At 38.6% G+C, this 14765-nt stretch overlaps 2 protein-coding genes across 2 annotated transcripts; both read left to right on the top strand.

The window, feature by feature from the left end:
- Positions 1–2296: 2296 nt before the first annotated feature.
- On the top strand, positions 2297–4241 carry LOC140793354 (cytochrome P450 84A1-like). The gene is made up of 2 exons (XM_073144785.1): positions 2297–3298; positions 3424–4241. The coding sequence occupies exons 1-2, from the start codon at positions 2387–2389 to the stop codon at positions 4054–4056; spliced, it is 1545 nt and encodes a 514-aa protein (XP_073000886.1). The 5' UTR covers positions 2297–2386; the 3' UTR covers positions 4057–4241.
- A 7782-nt stretch (positions 4242–12023) lies between these two features.
- On the top strand, positions 12024–14469 carry LOC140794215 (cytochrome P450 84A1-like). The gene is made up of 2 exons (XM_073146136.1): positions 12024–13025; positions 13644–14469. Exons 1-2 carry the CDS (start codon positions 12114–12116, stop codon positions 14274–14276), a joined length of 1545 nt encoding a protein of 514 aa, XP_073002237.1. The 5' UTR covers positions 12024–12113; the 3' UTR covers positions 14277–14469.
- Positions 14470–14765: the final 296 nt, after the last annotated feature.

Here is a 14765-nt window from a genome sequence, read left to right as displayed (position 1 = left end):
ATGATAAATAGAAATAATTTTTTTTTATTTTACATTGAGCCTTATTCTCTAAGCAAACGTATCCACTGAAATGAAACCAAGTCGTCTCAATTACAACTAAGAATATTAAGAAAGAAAAAACTTGCATGGGTTTTAATTTAAGGTGGGGGAGGTGCCTCATTCATTAGCTCGTATGTCACTTATGTCCACCTTGACCTAACCCTCTCTTTCCAGGTATGTCTGCAAACACATTAAACGAAGTCGACGTAACAACCTAAGTACATATAACCCATATGACCTTAGATAAATAAATATTTGCACACAAAAAATCCCCCTTTAGAATCTTTATATATACATATATATATATATATATATATATTCTCTTAGCAGGGCGAAAAATTATATGATGATACTAGTTTTTTTTTTCAAAATAAAAAAAAAGGATACTATATATATATTTTTAATTCTCTGCTTAAGTCTAATTGGGGTTTAATCCCTCAAAAAATGCAGGAGATTTTCTAAAAAAAATAGTATTTATTGGGATGCTTCTGTCTTAGAGAACCATCAATTTACGATTAACAACCTACCAGCAAAGAGCTGTATTCTTGCATTGTGGCCCTCACCTAACATCATCTCTAAGCAAAGAGAAAACTCCAAATTAAATCTTCACCGAATTAGGGCATAGTATGGTCCACAAAAATTCACTACATAACAACCCTACTGTCCCACGAGGGAATTAAACTAATGATTTTTATTTTTATTATAGGTCAGTGGAATTCAATCACTGAATTATAATGGTTGGCCCAACGGTGCTATCTTTCACTTGATTATGACCTTATGAGCTTTCAATTTTCCAACCAATTATTTAGGATTTAGCAGCTTAATCTTACTAGTAAGCAATATATATATATATATATATATATATATGGACTATAAGATTATATTAAGATTATGTGTATCCAAACCACTCACTTGAAACAATAATTTTGCATATACAAATTATCTTACATGGCAACTATGGACTAGAAATCACATGTTCCTATAAATAAATTTGGAATTCACTTAATTGATATAATATTTTGTGAGCAGACTTAGAATAAAAATATTAAGTTTTCCGTCAAAATATGAATTAAAATTTTAAGTAAAGTGCAAGCCAAAGGTATGGGTCTATGTGGGATCCGTGATAGCAATCTAAAGTCTAAACGCATTGGTTAGTTACAAACTTATCTTTTGTTACTCATAGCTACATGCATGCTAAGATGTGGATTGCTGAGTGATTCGAAGATTTTAGTATATTACTTCTAGATAGAATTCAACAATTTGGAAGATAATAAAGCTGGAATTCATTTAATTTTGTTGTTTGAAACGAAAGTAGGAATTGAATTCATTATGTTCTTTTCTTTTCTTTTTCTTGTTACCTATTTTACCAATGGGCTTATGTAATGATTTAATAAAATAAGTGTTAATTTTATGATTTAAAAAAAGTTAACTAAAATATAGAAAGTCCAATTTTTTTAAGTATGCCGGAACTGTCCAAATCCATACTGAAATAAATTAAAATCTCTATAATTGAGTGGCCCAAAATAGTACCTTTAAAAAACTAGAATTCCAAATCAATCGCATATTCCATACTGCAACAGTAATTTTAACAGACGAAAAAAAACGTGTAATTTAAAAATTAGGCATACGGTAATTAAATCTTCTTAACTAATATGCCTATATATATATATATATATATATAATGTGATTTTAAAACTATTACTTGATATGAAAAAATTTTAAATTATAAATTTTAGAGTAGCATTGAAGTTAGCATAACAAAATAGCTGCCTATATTATTGCCTTTTATAAGCATTGATCGCTAACTCCATTAATAGTGATTTATACGACCTCATATAAAGTTAAAAGCCGGCCACCTATTCAGAAAAATACATTTGAGCCTAAACTATTCGAGTACATAATTTGGTGTTCAGACCTAGAATGTTAAAAACCTCGGATTTCTTTAAAAAAAAATCAAATCTCTGTAGGTGGGGTGTGAGCACCAACCTACCTTCCTTTCACGTAAAACAAAATATACACTACACTTGTCATCCTAACCTTAGAATTTTTGCTTGAGTGTGGATCGGGGTAGGTAAATGGGCAAACGAGTGTTTGAATACATATGTCCTTAGTAAATATATAGTAGTAAATCTTCATAGAGAGAAATAATTAAAAGAATGCTAATAATGAGATAGTGACTCTCCAATATTCCCGATGACAACTCCACATCCTCTCATACCAACTTTAAATGCATTCCACTCTCCAACCTTGCTATTCTGCTATATATAGATGTTACCACTCTCCTCTCCCTCAGGGAAATAAATACCTCTCTTCTCTTCTCTTCTCTTCCTTTAGCATATAATAAAACATGGTTTCATGGCTTCAAGATCCTCTCTACCTCTTTTTGATTCCTCTACTTGTTCTATTCGTCCTGTCGACGAGGCGGCGTAGCAAGCTTCCGCTCCCTCCCGGCCCACGCCGACTTCCGATCATCGGCAACATGCTGATGATGGACCAGCTCACCCACCGTGGCCTCGCGAAGCTGGGGGAGCGCTACGGCGGGCTCTGCCACCTCCGCCTCGGCTTCCTCAACGCCTTCGCCGTCTCCAACCCGGAGGTTGCCCGCCAAGTTCTTCAGGTGCAGGACAACGCCTTCTCCAACCGCCCCGCCACCATCGCCATCGCGTACCTCACCTACGACCGCGCCGATATGGCCTTCGCTCACTACGGCCCCTTCTGGCGCCAGATGCGCAAGCTCTGCGTCATGAAGCTCTTCAGCCGCAGGCGAGCCGAATCCTGGGCCTCGGTCCGCGACGAGGTCGACGTTTTAATCAAGTCAGTCAACAGCAACATCGGCGAATCCGTGAACCTCGGCGAGCTCATATTCAGCCTGACCAAGAACATCACCCTCCGAGCCGCCTTCGGGTCGTCGCAGAGCCATGAGAGCCATGACGAGTTCATTTCCATACTCCAGGAGTTCTCCAAGTTGTTTGGAGCGTTCAATATCGGAGACTTCATTCCTTGGCTTAGCGCGATGGATTTGCAAGGGATTAACAAGAGGCTTAAGGCGGCTCGGGGCGCGCTCGATCGGTTTATTGATAAGATTATTGACGAGCACTTGGCGAACCCGAAGGAGGCGGATGCGGTGGACGCGGACATGGTTGACGACATGCTTGCTTTCCTTGGGGAGGCAACCGGGAATAATAAGTCGGGCAGTGAAGGGGGTGACCTGCAAAGTTCTCTAAAGCTGACGAGAAATAATATCAAAGCTATTATCATGGTACGTTTATTAATTATCACCACTCCATGTTATTATCTTAGCAATTGTTACTTAGCGTAATGTCACTTGTTTATCCTTACCAATCGTGAGAAAAGGGAACAAATTGATTCCTTAAATTGGAGCAGGATGTGATGTTCGGAGGTACGGAGACGGTCGCGTCCGCTATCGAGTGGGCCATGTCTGAGTTAATGAAGTGCCCAGATGAGCTCAAGCGATTGCAACAAGAACTCCTCGATGTGGTCGGTCTCGACCGCAAGGTCCACGAGACCGACCTCGACAAGCTCCCCTACCTCAAGTGCGTCGTCAAGGAGACGCTCCGCCTCCATCCGCCCATCCCCCTCCTCCTCCACGAGACCGCCGAGGACTGCGAGGTCGCCGGCTACCGCGTGCCCAAGAAATCGAGGGTCATGATCAACGTCTGGGCCATCGGCCGCGACAAGTGCTCATGGCACGATGCCGACTCATTCAAGCCCTCGCGGTTCGCCCCCGGCGGCGACGGGGCGAACATCGACTTCAAAGGGAACTACTTCGAGCTGCTGCCGTTCGGATCCGGGCGGCGCTCGTGCCCTGGGATGCAGTTAGGCCTCTACGCCCTCGAGCTCGCGGTGGCGCAGCTGATGCATTGCTTTACTTGGTCGCTGCCTGATGGGATGAAGCCTAGCGAGCTCGACATGGGAGATTTGTTTGGCCTCACCGCGCCGAGGGCCGTGAGGCTTTTGGCCGTGCCCCAGCCGCGACTCAGTTGCCCGCTGTTCTGAATCAAGTGGTGGTGGTCGTGTGTGCTTCACTAGTTCCTTCGGAGGAGTGGCGAAGTTGGTCTTTTCTTCTATGTGTCCGCTTTATTGCAGTCGATATTAATAATAAGCTTGTGAATTGTATAGGTTCGGATGCACTGTATGGTTATTTGATTCTAATTTCTAAATGAATTTGAGATTTGTTCAAATCTTGAATATTTATATTTAGTTTCCTTATTTTTCTTTTTAAAATTTTGTATAACAATTTTTTTATAGATAATGTGCTGGGAAATTAATTATAGGGTAGATTAAAGAGTTATCCCGATAATATAAAAAATTTAAATTATATAAATACAGTATTTTGATTAGCACAAATTACTTAGATATTACTCTTAATGTCTAAAGGATCAAAACTTTTGGCATTAGTCATGAGGCTAATAGCACTCAACTATTATTTTACAGTGGTCATCACCTAACTCATTTAAATACAACCATAGCGCGCATGCATATTAAGACCTCCAATTAATGATACAGTACAGAAGTAAATAATAAAACATATGATATTTTCACAAGACACACATTAATTTTTTCTTTGTTTTTTTTTAAAAAAAAGGAAAGAGAAGTGACTAGGTGATGTAATAAACATGCCATAGATCGTTATTTCCCTACATCTAAAGCACTAATTTGCTAAGAGAAAGAGGGTGAAATTTGGTTTTAGGTAGGGAATTAAAGTCGTTATAGACAGTGAGTGATGGCAAATTTGACGTGGTACTTTACCCACCCACCCTAAAGTTCTTTTTTTTTTTTTTAATATTTCGAGAAATTTTAAGGAAAATAAGAGGCCTCCTTTTTAAATTTATGGGATAAATAGTCAAATTTTCTTAAATTAGAGAAAATAGAAAGTTCCGAAAATATCATCAAATAACGATTTCAATACGTACCGGATTGAGCCACGGACGAGTACAAAGATTTGAATGGTAATTTTAATATTTTAGAAATATTAGTCATAATTATATAACCAATGAAGAGACTATGTTGTCACTTACTATGCATAAATAACTCCACATTATCTCGGCAAGAAATGAAGCCATTTTAATGTCGATGATATGTAGATTATGCAAGTCGATAATCCCCTTGACAGCATGGCGACATGTTGATGAACATTAACAAGACACTAGCTATATGAGTCGTATAGAAGAATCACATTACCTAGAGATTCACAAATAATGAGATCTTCTTTGTCAAATTTCTCTACAACCTAATTAATATCTCTAATCTCAACCTCTACTATCAAATTCAGGTAATTAACAGTCACTTCCAAATTCAAGGTTGCCTAACGTGACCATCTTCAACCACTTCTTCATTAATCTCTTATCATTGACTTTATAAACTCTTTTGTTATATTTTCGTCATCTTTGAACTTGATATTTAGATTGGTAAAATATAATATAAATTATATGAGTGTTAAGTGTTTAAATTAAAAATATATGAGGATTTCATAAAATTAAGTTAAACTATAGAAGGTAAAATATAATTAACTCAAGTAAAATTTGATTTGAGAACTGGAATCAAATTGTTCCTTGGCAGCAAATTTAAAGTGGTATTCTAACTGACCCACCACATAACGTGTAAGAACGGAATTGTCCATCCTCAAGTTTAGGTATACTATTCGAGAACTTTGGGCCTCGTTTTCACATTTGATGAATAAATAGTCAAATTTTCTACAATTTTAAAGAAATAAGTTAAATTACTGTTTTTAAAAGCGATTCACTATCAAACTGAGCTTTTCATATGCGTATCATATCAATATTATTGCAATTAGAATCGCTGTCCATGGGAGTGCCGAGTCACTTTCACCTAAATTAGTTTAACATGTTACTGTTACTGTAAATAATTTATCATATAGCGTATCTTTTAATGCACGATAAGTTGTTAATGTTGAGTAGAGCTGGCTGTTATTCTTTCTAATAAATTATTTGGTAGTTTAATGGTTTGTCTAATGCTTCGACTCAGTTGATGATTTGTTAGGACGGTTAGCTTGAAAAAAATTCATGAATGATAAAAAAAAAAAAAGAAACAAAAGCTCTACTTAATTAGCGCCATTGTTAATAACTTAGCTTAACGTCACTTGTTTATAATATCCTTATCAATCATAAGAAAATGAACTATTAAATTGATTCCTTAAACCAGAGCTGATGATACGTTTGGAGAGATGGAGCCGATAACTCTCCTGGAGGCAACCCCCCCTAGCTACGTGAAGGAGATGCTCCGCCTCCACCACTCCCTCTCCTCCTCCATAAGACCGCAGAGGACTGCGAGCGATCAAATTTAGTTAAAAATCCATAAATATCATTCTTAATGTATATGAGCAATTAAATTTTTAGCATTTAACATAATTAATTGTACTCGATCTCTAAGCTGCAGTAGTAACCCAATAGTTTGAATGCAACCACAGTGGACATGCCATGATACTTCTCGATCGAGATAGAAAGAATAGATTGATTCATAGCAACACCACGAATTAATGATAAAGTAGAGAAGAAAACAATACAATATTTCCTCAAGAGACTATAACTCTATAAGTCTCTTTTGTTTCAGTAAAATGCTATTTCACTATGTTCGAGTTCTGTTCTTTTGTTGCGGAAAAAAAAATATCCTCCTCTCTCGAGGATATTTTCTTCTCCTTCTCACCTTTTCTTCCTCTATTTCCCCTTTCTCTCTTCCCCTTGTCTTCCTCCCTCCCTCTCTCTCTCTCGCCCTTCTATTGCCGGTCCACTCCCATTGCTGACATCGTTCCTCCCCTCCTCATCTCCGTCACCTCTTTGACTACCGTCGGCGGTTCCCTCGCCTTCGCTGCCACATTCGTTTCGCCGTTGCCGGCTCCACTGCTAGATCGACAGTGATCCAGGATAGCTTGAATCTACCGCAATCACGTCAGAATCACTGAAAGTTTAGCAACTTGGACTTAGTTTTTTAATTTTATATTCCATGTGCTCTTTTGGCTTGATAATGTTTTAATTACTTTGTTACTGATTTCACCGAGAAGTCAAGATTTATTCAAACTATCTACTCCCATTTTTTGATGTATTAAGTTTTGTAAACATCGATTTGAATAAATAATATCTCTAAAAGAAAAGAAAATGATAAATAAAAGTAGCTTGGTGATATAATAAAAATGCCAAATATCATCACTTCCCTGTACCTAAAAGCACTAATTTGCTAAGAGAAAGAGAGTGAACTATGGTTTCAGATCAGGAATTAAAAGTTGTTATAGACATCAATAGCAAATTTGAAGTAGTATTCAACTGGCCCACCTTAACGTGTAGGAAGGGAACAAGTCCAACCTGAAGTTAAGGGATATTATATGAGAACTTTTTAGGCAAAAGAGGTCTCGTTTTCAAATTATTGCATAAATAGTCAAGTTTTCTACATTTTAAAGAAATATGTTAAATTACTTTATTGAAAGTGATTCATGATCAAAGTAAGACTTTTCCTTTGTATATAATATCAATATCATTTTGCCTATAGCCTATATGACCATGGGTACCGGATATGTTTCACCTAAATTAGTTCAACATATTGCTCTAAACATGTTTCTTTGATGCATAAATTTCTCTTATTTTTAAATTAAGTTTTCCCTTAATTATAAATAACATTTAAAAACTATTCTCTATCTAGAAATAAATAAATAAATATATATATATATATAAATTTGATCTACGTATATAACTCTAAGGTATACAAAATTTTCTATCTCAATTGAGAGAGTGTGATGAAATGTCGGAATGCATTGCCGTGAGATATGAGATTGCTTGATCAAACCTTGTGGAGGGCAATTTGATATTTGTTGTAGTTTTGTAGAAAAATAATACTAGTTTACAAAATCAATGGACATACTATAACAAAACCGAAGTTTTTATCTTATCATAAAGCTAATTTTTAATGCACGTAAGATGTCGTCGGTAAACCATCGACGGCGCCAACAAAATTTTGAGGGCACAAACAATTTCCTAAAATGCGGTAAGCAACATTTTATATCGACTCAAGCTCGGGCTAGCTCAGCTCGCAAGCCCACGAGTCCACTTAACGTCTCTAACTACATAATTCTTTCTATGAATGAATTTGGGATCTATTAAACATTTTTTTTTTAAATTTGGACATAAATTTTAATTTTTTTAAGATTATGAGTCGATAAGCTAATTATAAATTAGATAAAATAGTTAGTCTTCTCTCATAGGTACATATGACATTGACCTAATATCTTTTCAGTAAAAATATTATCTAAATTCACCTCATAAAATTTATGGAGAGAATCAAAGTTGTAACATCTAGCTCACTCACAAGAGTCAACTACTAGATTACAGTGGTGATAGAATGCTATGATTCAGAAGGCAAATCTTTTGGCATCTGAATATCCATTCAACCTAAACCTTTGCTTCTACTCATCCATGGCCTAACCGCTACTAACAATTTAGGTGGCAGAATATTGTGGTATTTCTTTAACATTGAGGATTGATTGCATGTTCTGATCTCAAACATATATATTATATATAGTTTTTACCAAAATGTGAAATTATTGTTACCTAAGATTATCCATGATCTTTGACTAGTCAAAGGAGAAAACATAAAAAGATGGCAGTCAGCTAGCCTACATTCTTTTTGAGTTAAGATCGTTATGATATAATAGTTACAACCTAATACATAGAAGGAGAAAGTAGAGTGCATGCTTAGTTATAGTAAATAACGCCACGAAGAAAAGTAGAGTATTAAGTTTAGCGGCACAAATAAAATATAGTAAAACCCTCATAAATCTTTTATAAAATTAATAGTGAAACAATTCAACCATAAAAGTTAATAATAAAATAAATAATAATAATAATAAATTAATAATTTTATGGGCACGACGTGACCGGCCACACTATGGTCAATCTTGTGCCCATGCAACTGCATGAGCAGCTTGCGTTGGGGGGGGCGGCGCAATGACAATCGGCTGCGGCGGCGAGCCGGCTGGGCGGCAGCCCCCGGCGCGCCGCCGCAACCGCCGCCTTCCTCCTCTAGCACCGCCCATCTCTCTCTCTCTCTCTCTCTCTCTCTCTCTCTCTCTCTCTCTCTCTCTCTCTCTTTCTTCTCTCCCCTCTCACTATTTCGGTCTCTCTCTCTATCAAACACACACACACACACACTCTGTCTCTTTACCGCCAGCTTGCCGCCGCCACCATCACCTCCACTGACGTCGGTGAGCCCCCTCCCCCTCCCCCTCCTCCTCCTCCTCCTCCTCCTCCTCCTCCTCCTCCTCTCTCTCCCTATTTCTCTCCCTCTCTCTTTCTCTCCCTTTCTTTCTCTTTCTCTCTTGGGTTCGCCGAAACCGAGCTGCTGGAGACAGGCCGGCCATTGACTCGTTAGTAGCAGCCGAGCCCCTCCCCGCTGGCCCGGTCCCCTCCCCCTCCCTTCCTTTCCCTTCTCTTTCTTCTCCTCTTCTCTCTTCTTCTTCTTCTTCTTCTTCTTCCTTTCTTCCTTTCCTTTCTCAGCTTCTTTTGTTTCTACAACAGTGCTGGGCTCGGCCGAGCACTAGTGGCAATGTTTCATTTATTTTATTTTTATTTATTTATTTAGTGTATTGCTTTCTTAATTAATGCAGATAAATTATTTAGACATTAATTATTCTAGTAATAATAATATATATATTCTTCAACATGATTATTATTAATTATAATTAGTATAATTAATGATTAATTAGGTTATTCAGTTAGAATGGTGCCTAGTCTGGAATGGATGTTGATACCTTAGCCGATGGCATGGTATGATTATAACTGAGATACCCTTTGCGGATGGCAGGATATGCTCTGAGCTTTCGGGCATGTGGATGAGATCGGGTATTAGGTGTTAATTGCGTATAATGGTCTAGTATGATGATATTATACTGAGATGTCGATGATGATAAGATGTTGAGAAATACGTATGATTTTATTATCATTTGATATACTTAATTATCGAGTGGTTAATATATATCATATGTGGTTGCATTTGATATCATAGTATGGTCATGGTCGGCATGCATCATATGTGTCATATTTGAGAGAGAGTTATAATGATGGTATGACATGGAGATTTATTTATGCATTGTTGAGAATTATATATATTTAATCAGTTATGATATGATATCTATATTTTATTTATATATTATTAAAGATGCAATCATATACTCTTCATGGCATAATATTTTTATGTGATTTATATTATTCAGTACATGATTTACTCTCTGTTTGACATCACTGATTCGGAGTAATGTCTATTTCACTAAGTTTAAACTTTTTGCTCATGACTCTCTTTATTTCTTTTCTAACCCCTCTAGATATGTGGTACGTGATAGTGACTTGAGTTATCCTGAGAATATATTTTAGAATGATGAGATAAGCTATATGTGCGAGACGATATAAATAATATTTATATAGAAGTTGAGTTGTATTGTTATTTGTTATATTTGTATTTTATTATATCAGATGATAATTTGTATAATACATGTCAGATTATAGTACACTCATGTATTAGTTGTTGTAGTTGTATCTTGATAGTTTGTCGTGGCTTGTGTGGGCCCTGTCAGATTATGTAGTGGTCTAGTGTATATTATTGTGAACTTAGATATTCATATATTGACAAGTTTATTTGGCTAATAGTATAATTTATTTGGTGATTGATTATGTGAGCATTAATATAATAGCAAGTTTTTTTTTTATGATGTCACGATTATACGGACAAAGGAGTGTATTTATGCGTGATGGGCCTCACCCTTCCTACCGCATGCGCCGCGTGTGAGCATGCACGTGCACATGCCGGACGAGGACGTTCTAAATAGTTTATGTTTTATAAAAAATTCACAAAATATTAACTTCCACATCTACTCTTACAATTTGAGCAGCGATTTTCTTCTTTAGTATCCCTTAAAATTTTCACATCTCGGTTGTGGAGAGTAATAAATTGGAAAATTTTGTTTTGGTTTGGTTAGTGAGAACATACAAGGGAGAAGAAAATAAATACAACTAATTTGCCTCTGAAAATTGAATGTCTGATTGATACTTCCAACAAAATTAGAGGTAGGTGTTAGATTATTTATCACCAAATTAATAGGACAGAACTCTTAGGCGTTGTTAGATAGCCAAATTCTAGGATCGTACACGACATAGCGGTTAACATCTTTGCATGGTTCGGTAGATTAGTTAGGCTTGGAGATTGTTTCTTTCGTTCTTTGTTAGGTTAGTAGACAAAATTACAAGAGCTAAACTTTCCATTTCAACACCGACTGCACCAATTATGACCTACCCTGTTTACCTAAACAAATTATTTAAAAAAAAAAAGGGAAAAAAATAATCAAAACTTATTAATATTACTCCATCGTTTTATTAATTATCATCTTTTAGTGTCTTAATAACACTATAAATACAAAATTTCAAATTACGTAGATTAATTTTGTACAAATTTTCTTTTATTACATCACAGCTCACGTCATTCCGATAGCTCTTCCACTCTGACGTCAACTACGATCAGCTTGTAGCCCTCAAAATTTGTCTCCCTTATATGAATATAATTTGATCGCCCAAATCTAGGAATTCATCCACACATAAGTACAAATTTCGAGGTATATGAATATCACAAACGCACGAGTCCAAATAGTCTAAAAGGACGTAATGTATAAAAGAGAAACATATATTTTACGTAATTATCGCTGAAAAGTTTTAATGTTTATAATTAGCATTATGCTCTGTAAAAATATCTTAATTGCTAGTAAAATTTTTTGAGGCCTTTAGAACTGTCAATATAGATTATTTATTTAAAAATTTTAAGTTTAGTTTGATTTAACCAGAATGATATTTTTGAAAGAGCAGATTAATTTCAGTAGCAATTATAAGGTTTTGATTAAAAAAAAACGGTAATTAAGATATTTTGAAAGTTTTGGCAATTATGTAAAAAAAAACCCTCAAATGGAAATTAGCATCCTCTGTTCTACCAACCCCCTATTCATTACCAGCTATAAATACAGCCCTTCTCCCTCTATCGATCTTCTCAGGAAGAAAGAAATCCCAAAAATGGACAAGCAGTGGTTTCAAGATCCCCTCTTCCTCTTCTTGATTCCTATACTAGCTTTATTCATCCTGTCGGCGAGGCGGCGACGCAAGCTTCCACTCCCTCCCGGCCCTCGCCCACTTCCGATCATCGGCAACATGCTGATGATGGACCAGCTCACCCACCGCGGCCTCGCGAAGCTGGGGGAGCGCTACGGCGGGCTCTGCCACCTCCGCCTCGGCTTCCTCAACGCCTTCGCCATCTCCACCCCGGAGGTCGCCCGCCAAGTTCTTCAGGTGCAGGACAACGTCTTCTCCAACCGCCCCGCCACCATCGCCATCGCGTACCTCACCTACGACCGGGCCGACATGGCCTTCGCCCACTACGGCCCCTTCTGGCGCCAGATGCGCAAGCTCTGCGTCATGAAGCTCTTCAGCCGCAAGCGGGCAGAGTCCTGGGCCTCGGTCCGCGACGAGGTCGACGTATTAATCAACTCGGTCACCAGCAACACCGGCGAATCCGTGAACCTCGGCGAGCTCATATTCAACCTGACCAAGAACATCACCCTCCGAGCCGCCTTCGGGTCGACGCAGAGCCATGAGAGCCATAACGAGTTCATTTCCATACTCCAGGAGTTCTCCAAGTTGTTTGGGGCGTTCAACATCGGGGATTTTATTCCTTGGCTTAGCTCGATGGATTTGCAAGGGATTAACAAGAGGCTTAAGGCGGCTCGGGACGCGCTCGACCGGTTTATTGATAAGATTATTGATGAGCACATGGCGAACCCGAAGGTATCCGATGCGGTGGAAGCGGACATGGTTGATGAGATGTTGGCTTTTCTCGGAGACGATGGAGATAACAACAGAGGCGGTGAAGGAGAAGATCTCCAAAGCAGCCTTAGGCTCTCCAGGGATAACATCAAAGCCATTATCATGGTATGGAAGAATCATTATCCTCCTCGTTTTATTTCTCCTAGATACGCATCCACGTGTTAGAAACATTTAGTTTCGTTGGTCCAAAATTAACTTAGAAATGCAGATTAATATCATCTTTGAAATTAATGCAAAAGCAACGACTCTCTTCCCATCCTCCCCTCTCTCTCTCTCTCTCTCTTTCTCTCTCTCTCTCTCTCTCTCTCTCTCTCTCTCTCTCTCTCTCTCTCTCTCTCTCTCTCTCTCTCTCTCTCTCTATATATATATATATATATATATATCAACCCCTGTCTTTTTCTAAATTAATATCCTCCGCAAACTTTTCTCCAGCTTCTAGCTAACTCACCCCATTTTCTACTTTGTATTTTCCTTAATTAGTCCATTACCAAACAGTTTGAAACTACTGCCATTCTTTCTGTCAATTTTTTACTCGCTACAAATACAATCCATTGTACTCTGATCACAAATTCTCCCTTCGCGTAGCTTCCTTTGAATTTGAACAGAGGTAGTGTACGTCCACTTCAAGCCCCAAAAATCCAACCACTCTCTCTCTCTCTCTCTCTCTCTCTCTCTTCTTCTGTGAGAAAGTTTAGGTAAACAAAAACGATTTGAATTCCACAGGATGTGATGTTTGGAGGCACGGAGACGGTTGCATCAGCTATCGAGTGGGCCATGTCTGAGCTGATGAAGAGCCCACACGAGCTCAAGCGAGTGCAACAAGAACTCCTCGACGTGGTCGGTCTCGACCGCAAGCTCCATGAGAGCGACCTCGACAAGCTCCCTTACCTCAAGTGCGTCGTCAAAGAGACGCTCCGCCTCCACCCACCCATCCCCCTCCTCCTCCACGAGACCGCCGACGACTGCAACGTCGGCGGCTACTGCGTGCCCAAGAAATCGAGGGTCATGATCAACGTCTGGGCCATCGGCCGCGACAAGTGCGCATGGCCCGACGCCGACTCATTCAAGCCGTCGCGGTTCGCCGCCGACGGCGACGCCACTGGTATCGACTTCAAGGGGAATTACTTCGAGCTTCTGCCGTTCGGCTCCGGCCGGCGTTCGTGCCCGGGAATGCAGTTAGGTCTCTACGCCCTCGAGTTCGCGGTGGCGCAGCTGCTGCATTGCTTTAATTGGTCACTGCCGGATGGGATGAAGCCTAGCGAGCTCGATATGAGCGATGTGTTCGGGCTCACTGCACCGAGAGCAGTGAGGCTTTGGGCCGTTCCCACTCCACGTCTCAATTGTCCGTTCGAGTGAAGTGGTGGAGTTGTTGATTACTTTTGAGAGAATCCAAACGTGTTTAAGGAAGTACAAGTTGGGAATTGGTGGATTTGGTTGGCTTATGAAGCTCTTATCGTACACTTAAAACTTGTTTATCGATGTGTTTGTTACGTTCGTTGCGAAGATTTGGGTTATTATATACAATAAATTAAGTAAGAAATATTTTATATATTGTGTAATTTATGGGTCAGCAGCGCCTGGCTGTGGAATCTTATCATCTCACGACGCATATTACATTATTATAGGTTCAATTTCTCTTACGAATATTAATGTTAACTAAATTTTTCACTAAAATATTATATATTAAACTACATACTCATAATTTATATAGAATATATATATATATATATTTGTGGATTGCATGCATGATGCAAGAGTGACGAGGCCCATACTCACACCTCACTTGCCCACTAACGTGGATGAATGGCGACGACTAGTTTGGTCGCGATGCCTGCGAAGAGCAAC

The sequence above is a fragment of the Typha latifolia genome, chromosome 8, assembly GCF_019914945.1.
Source record: "Typha latifolia isolate L0001 chromosome 8, TyphaL0001v2, whole genome shotgun sequence".
NCBI classification, from domain to species: domain Eukaryota; kingdom Viridiplantae; phylum Streptophyta; class Magnoliopsida; order Poales; family Typhaceae; genus Typha; species Typha latifolia.
The sequence above is the reverse complement of the archived record's forward strand: the minus strand, read 5'-3'. Positions and strand labels throughout refer to the sequence as shown.

What these genes read in the sequence shown, in the direction of transcription:
- LOC140793354 (XM_073144785.1), top strand. Translation starts at nt 2,387, where the DNA reads ATGGTTTCATGGCTTCAAGATCCTCTCTACCTCTTTTTGATTCCTCTA. An exon ending in ATATCAAAGCTATTATCATG is followed by an intron (nt 3,299 to 3,423) that starts GTACGTTTATTA and finishes AAATTGGAGCAG; the next exon opens with GATGTGATGTTCGGAGGTAC.
- LOC140794215 (XM_073146136.1), top strand. Translation starts at nt 12,114, where the DNA reads ATGGACAAGCAGTGGTTTCAAGATCCCCTCTTCCTCTTCTTGATTCCT. An exon ending in ACATCAAAGCCATTATCATG is followed by an intron (nt 13,026 to 13,643) that starts GTATGGAAGAAT and finishes TGAATTCCACAG; the next exon opens with GATGTGATGTTTGGAGGCAC.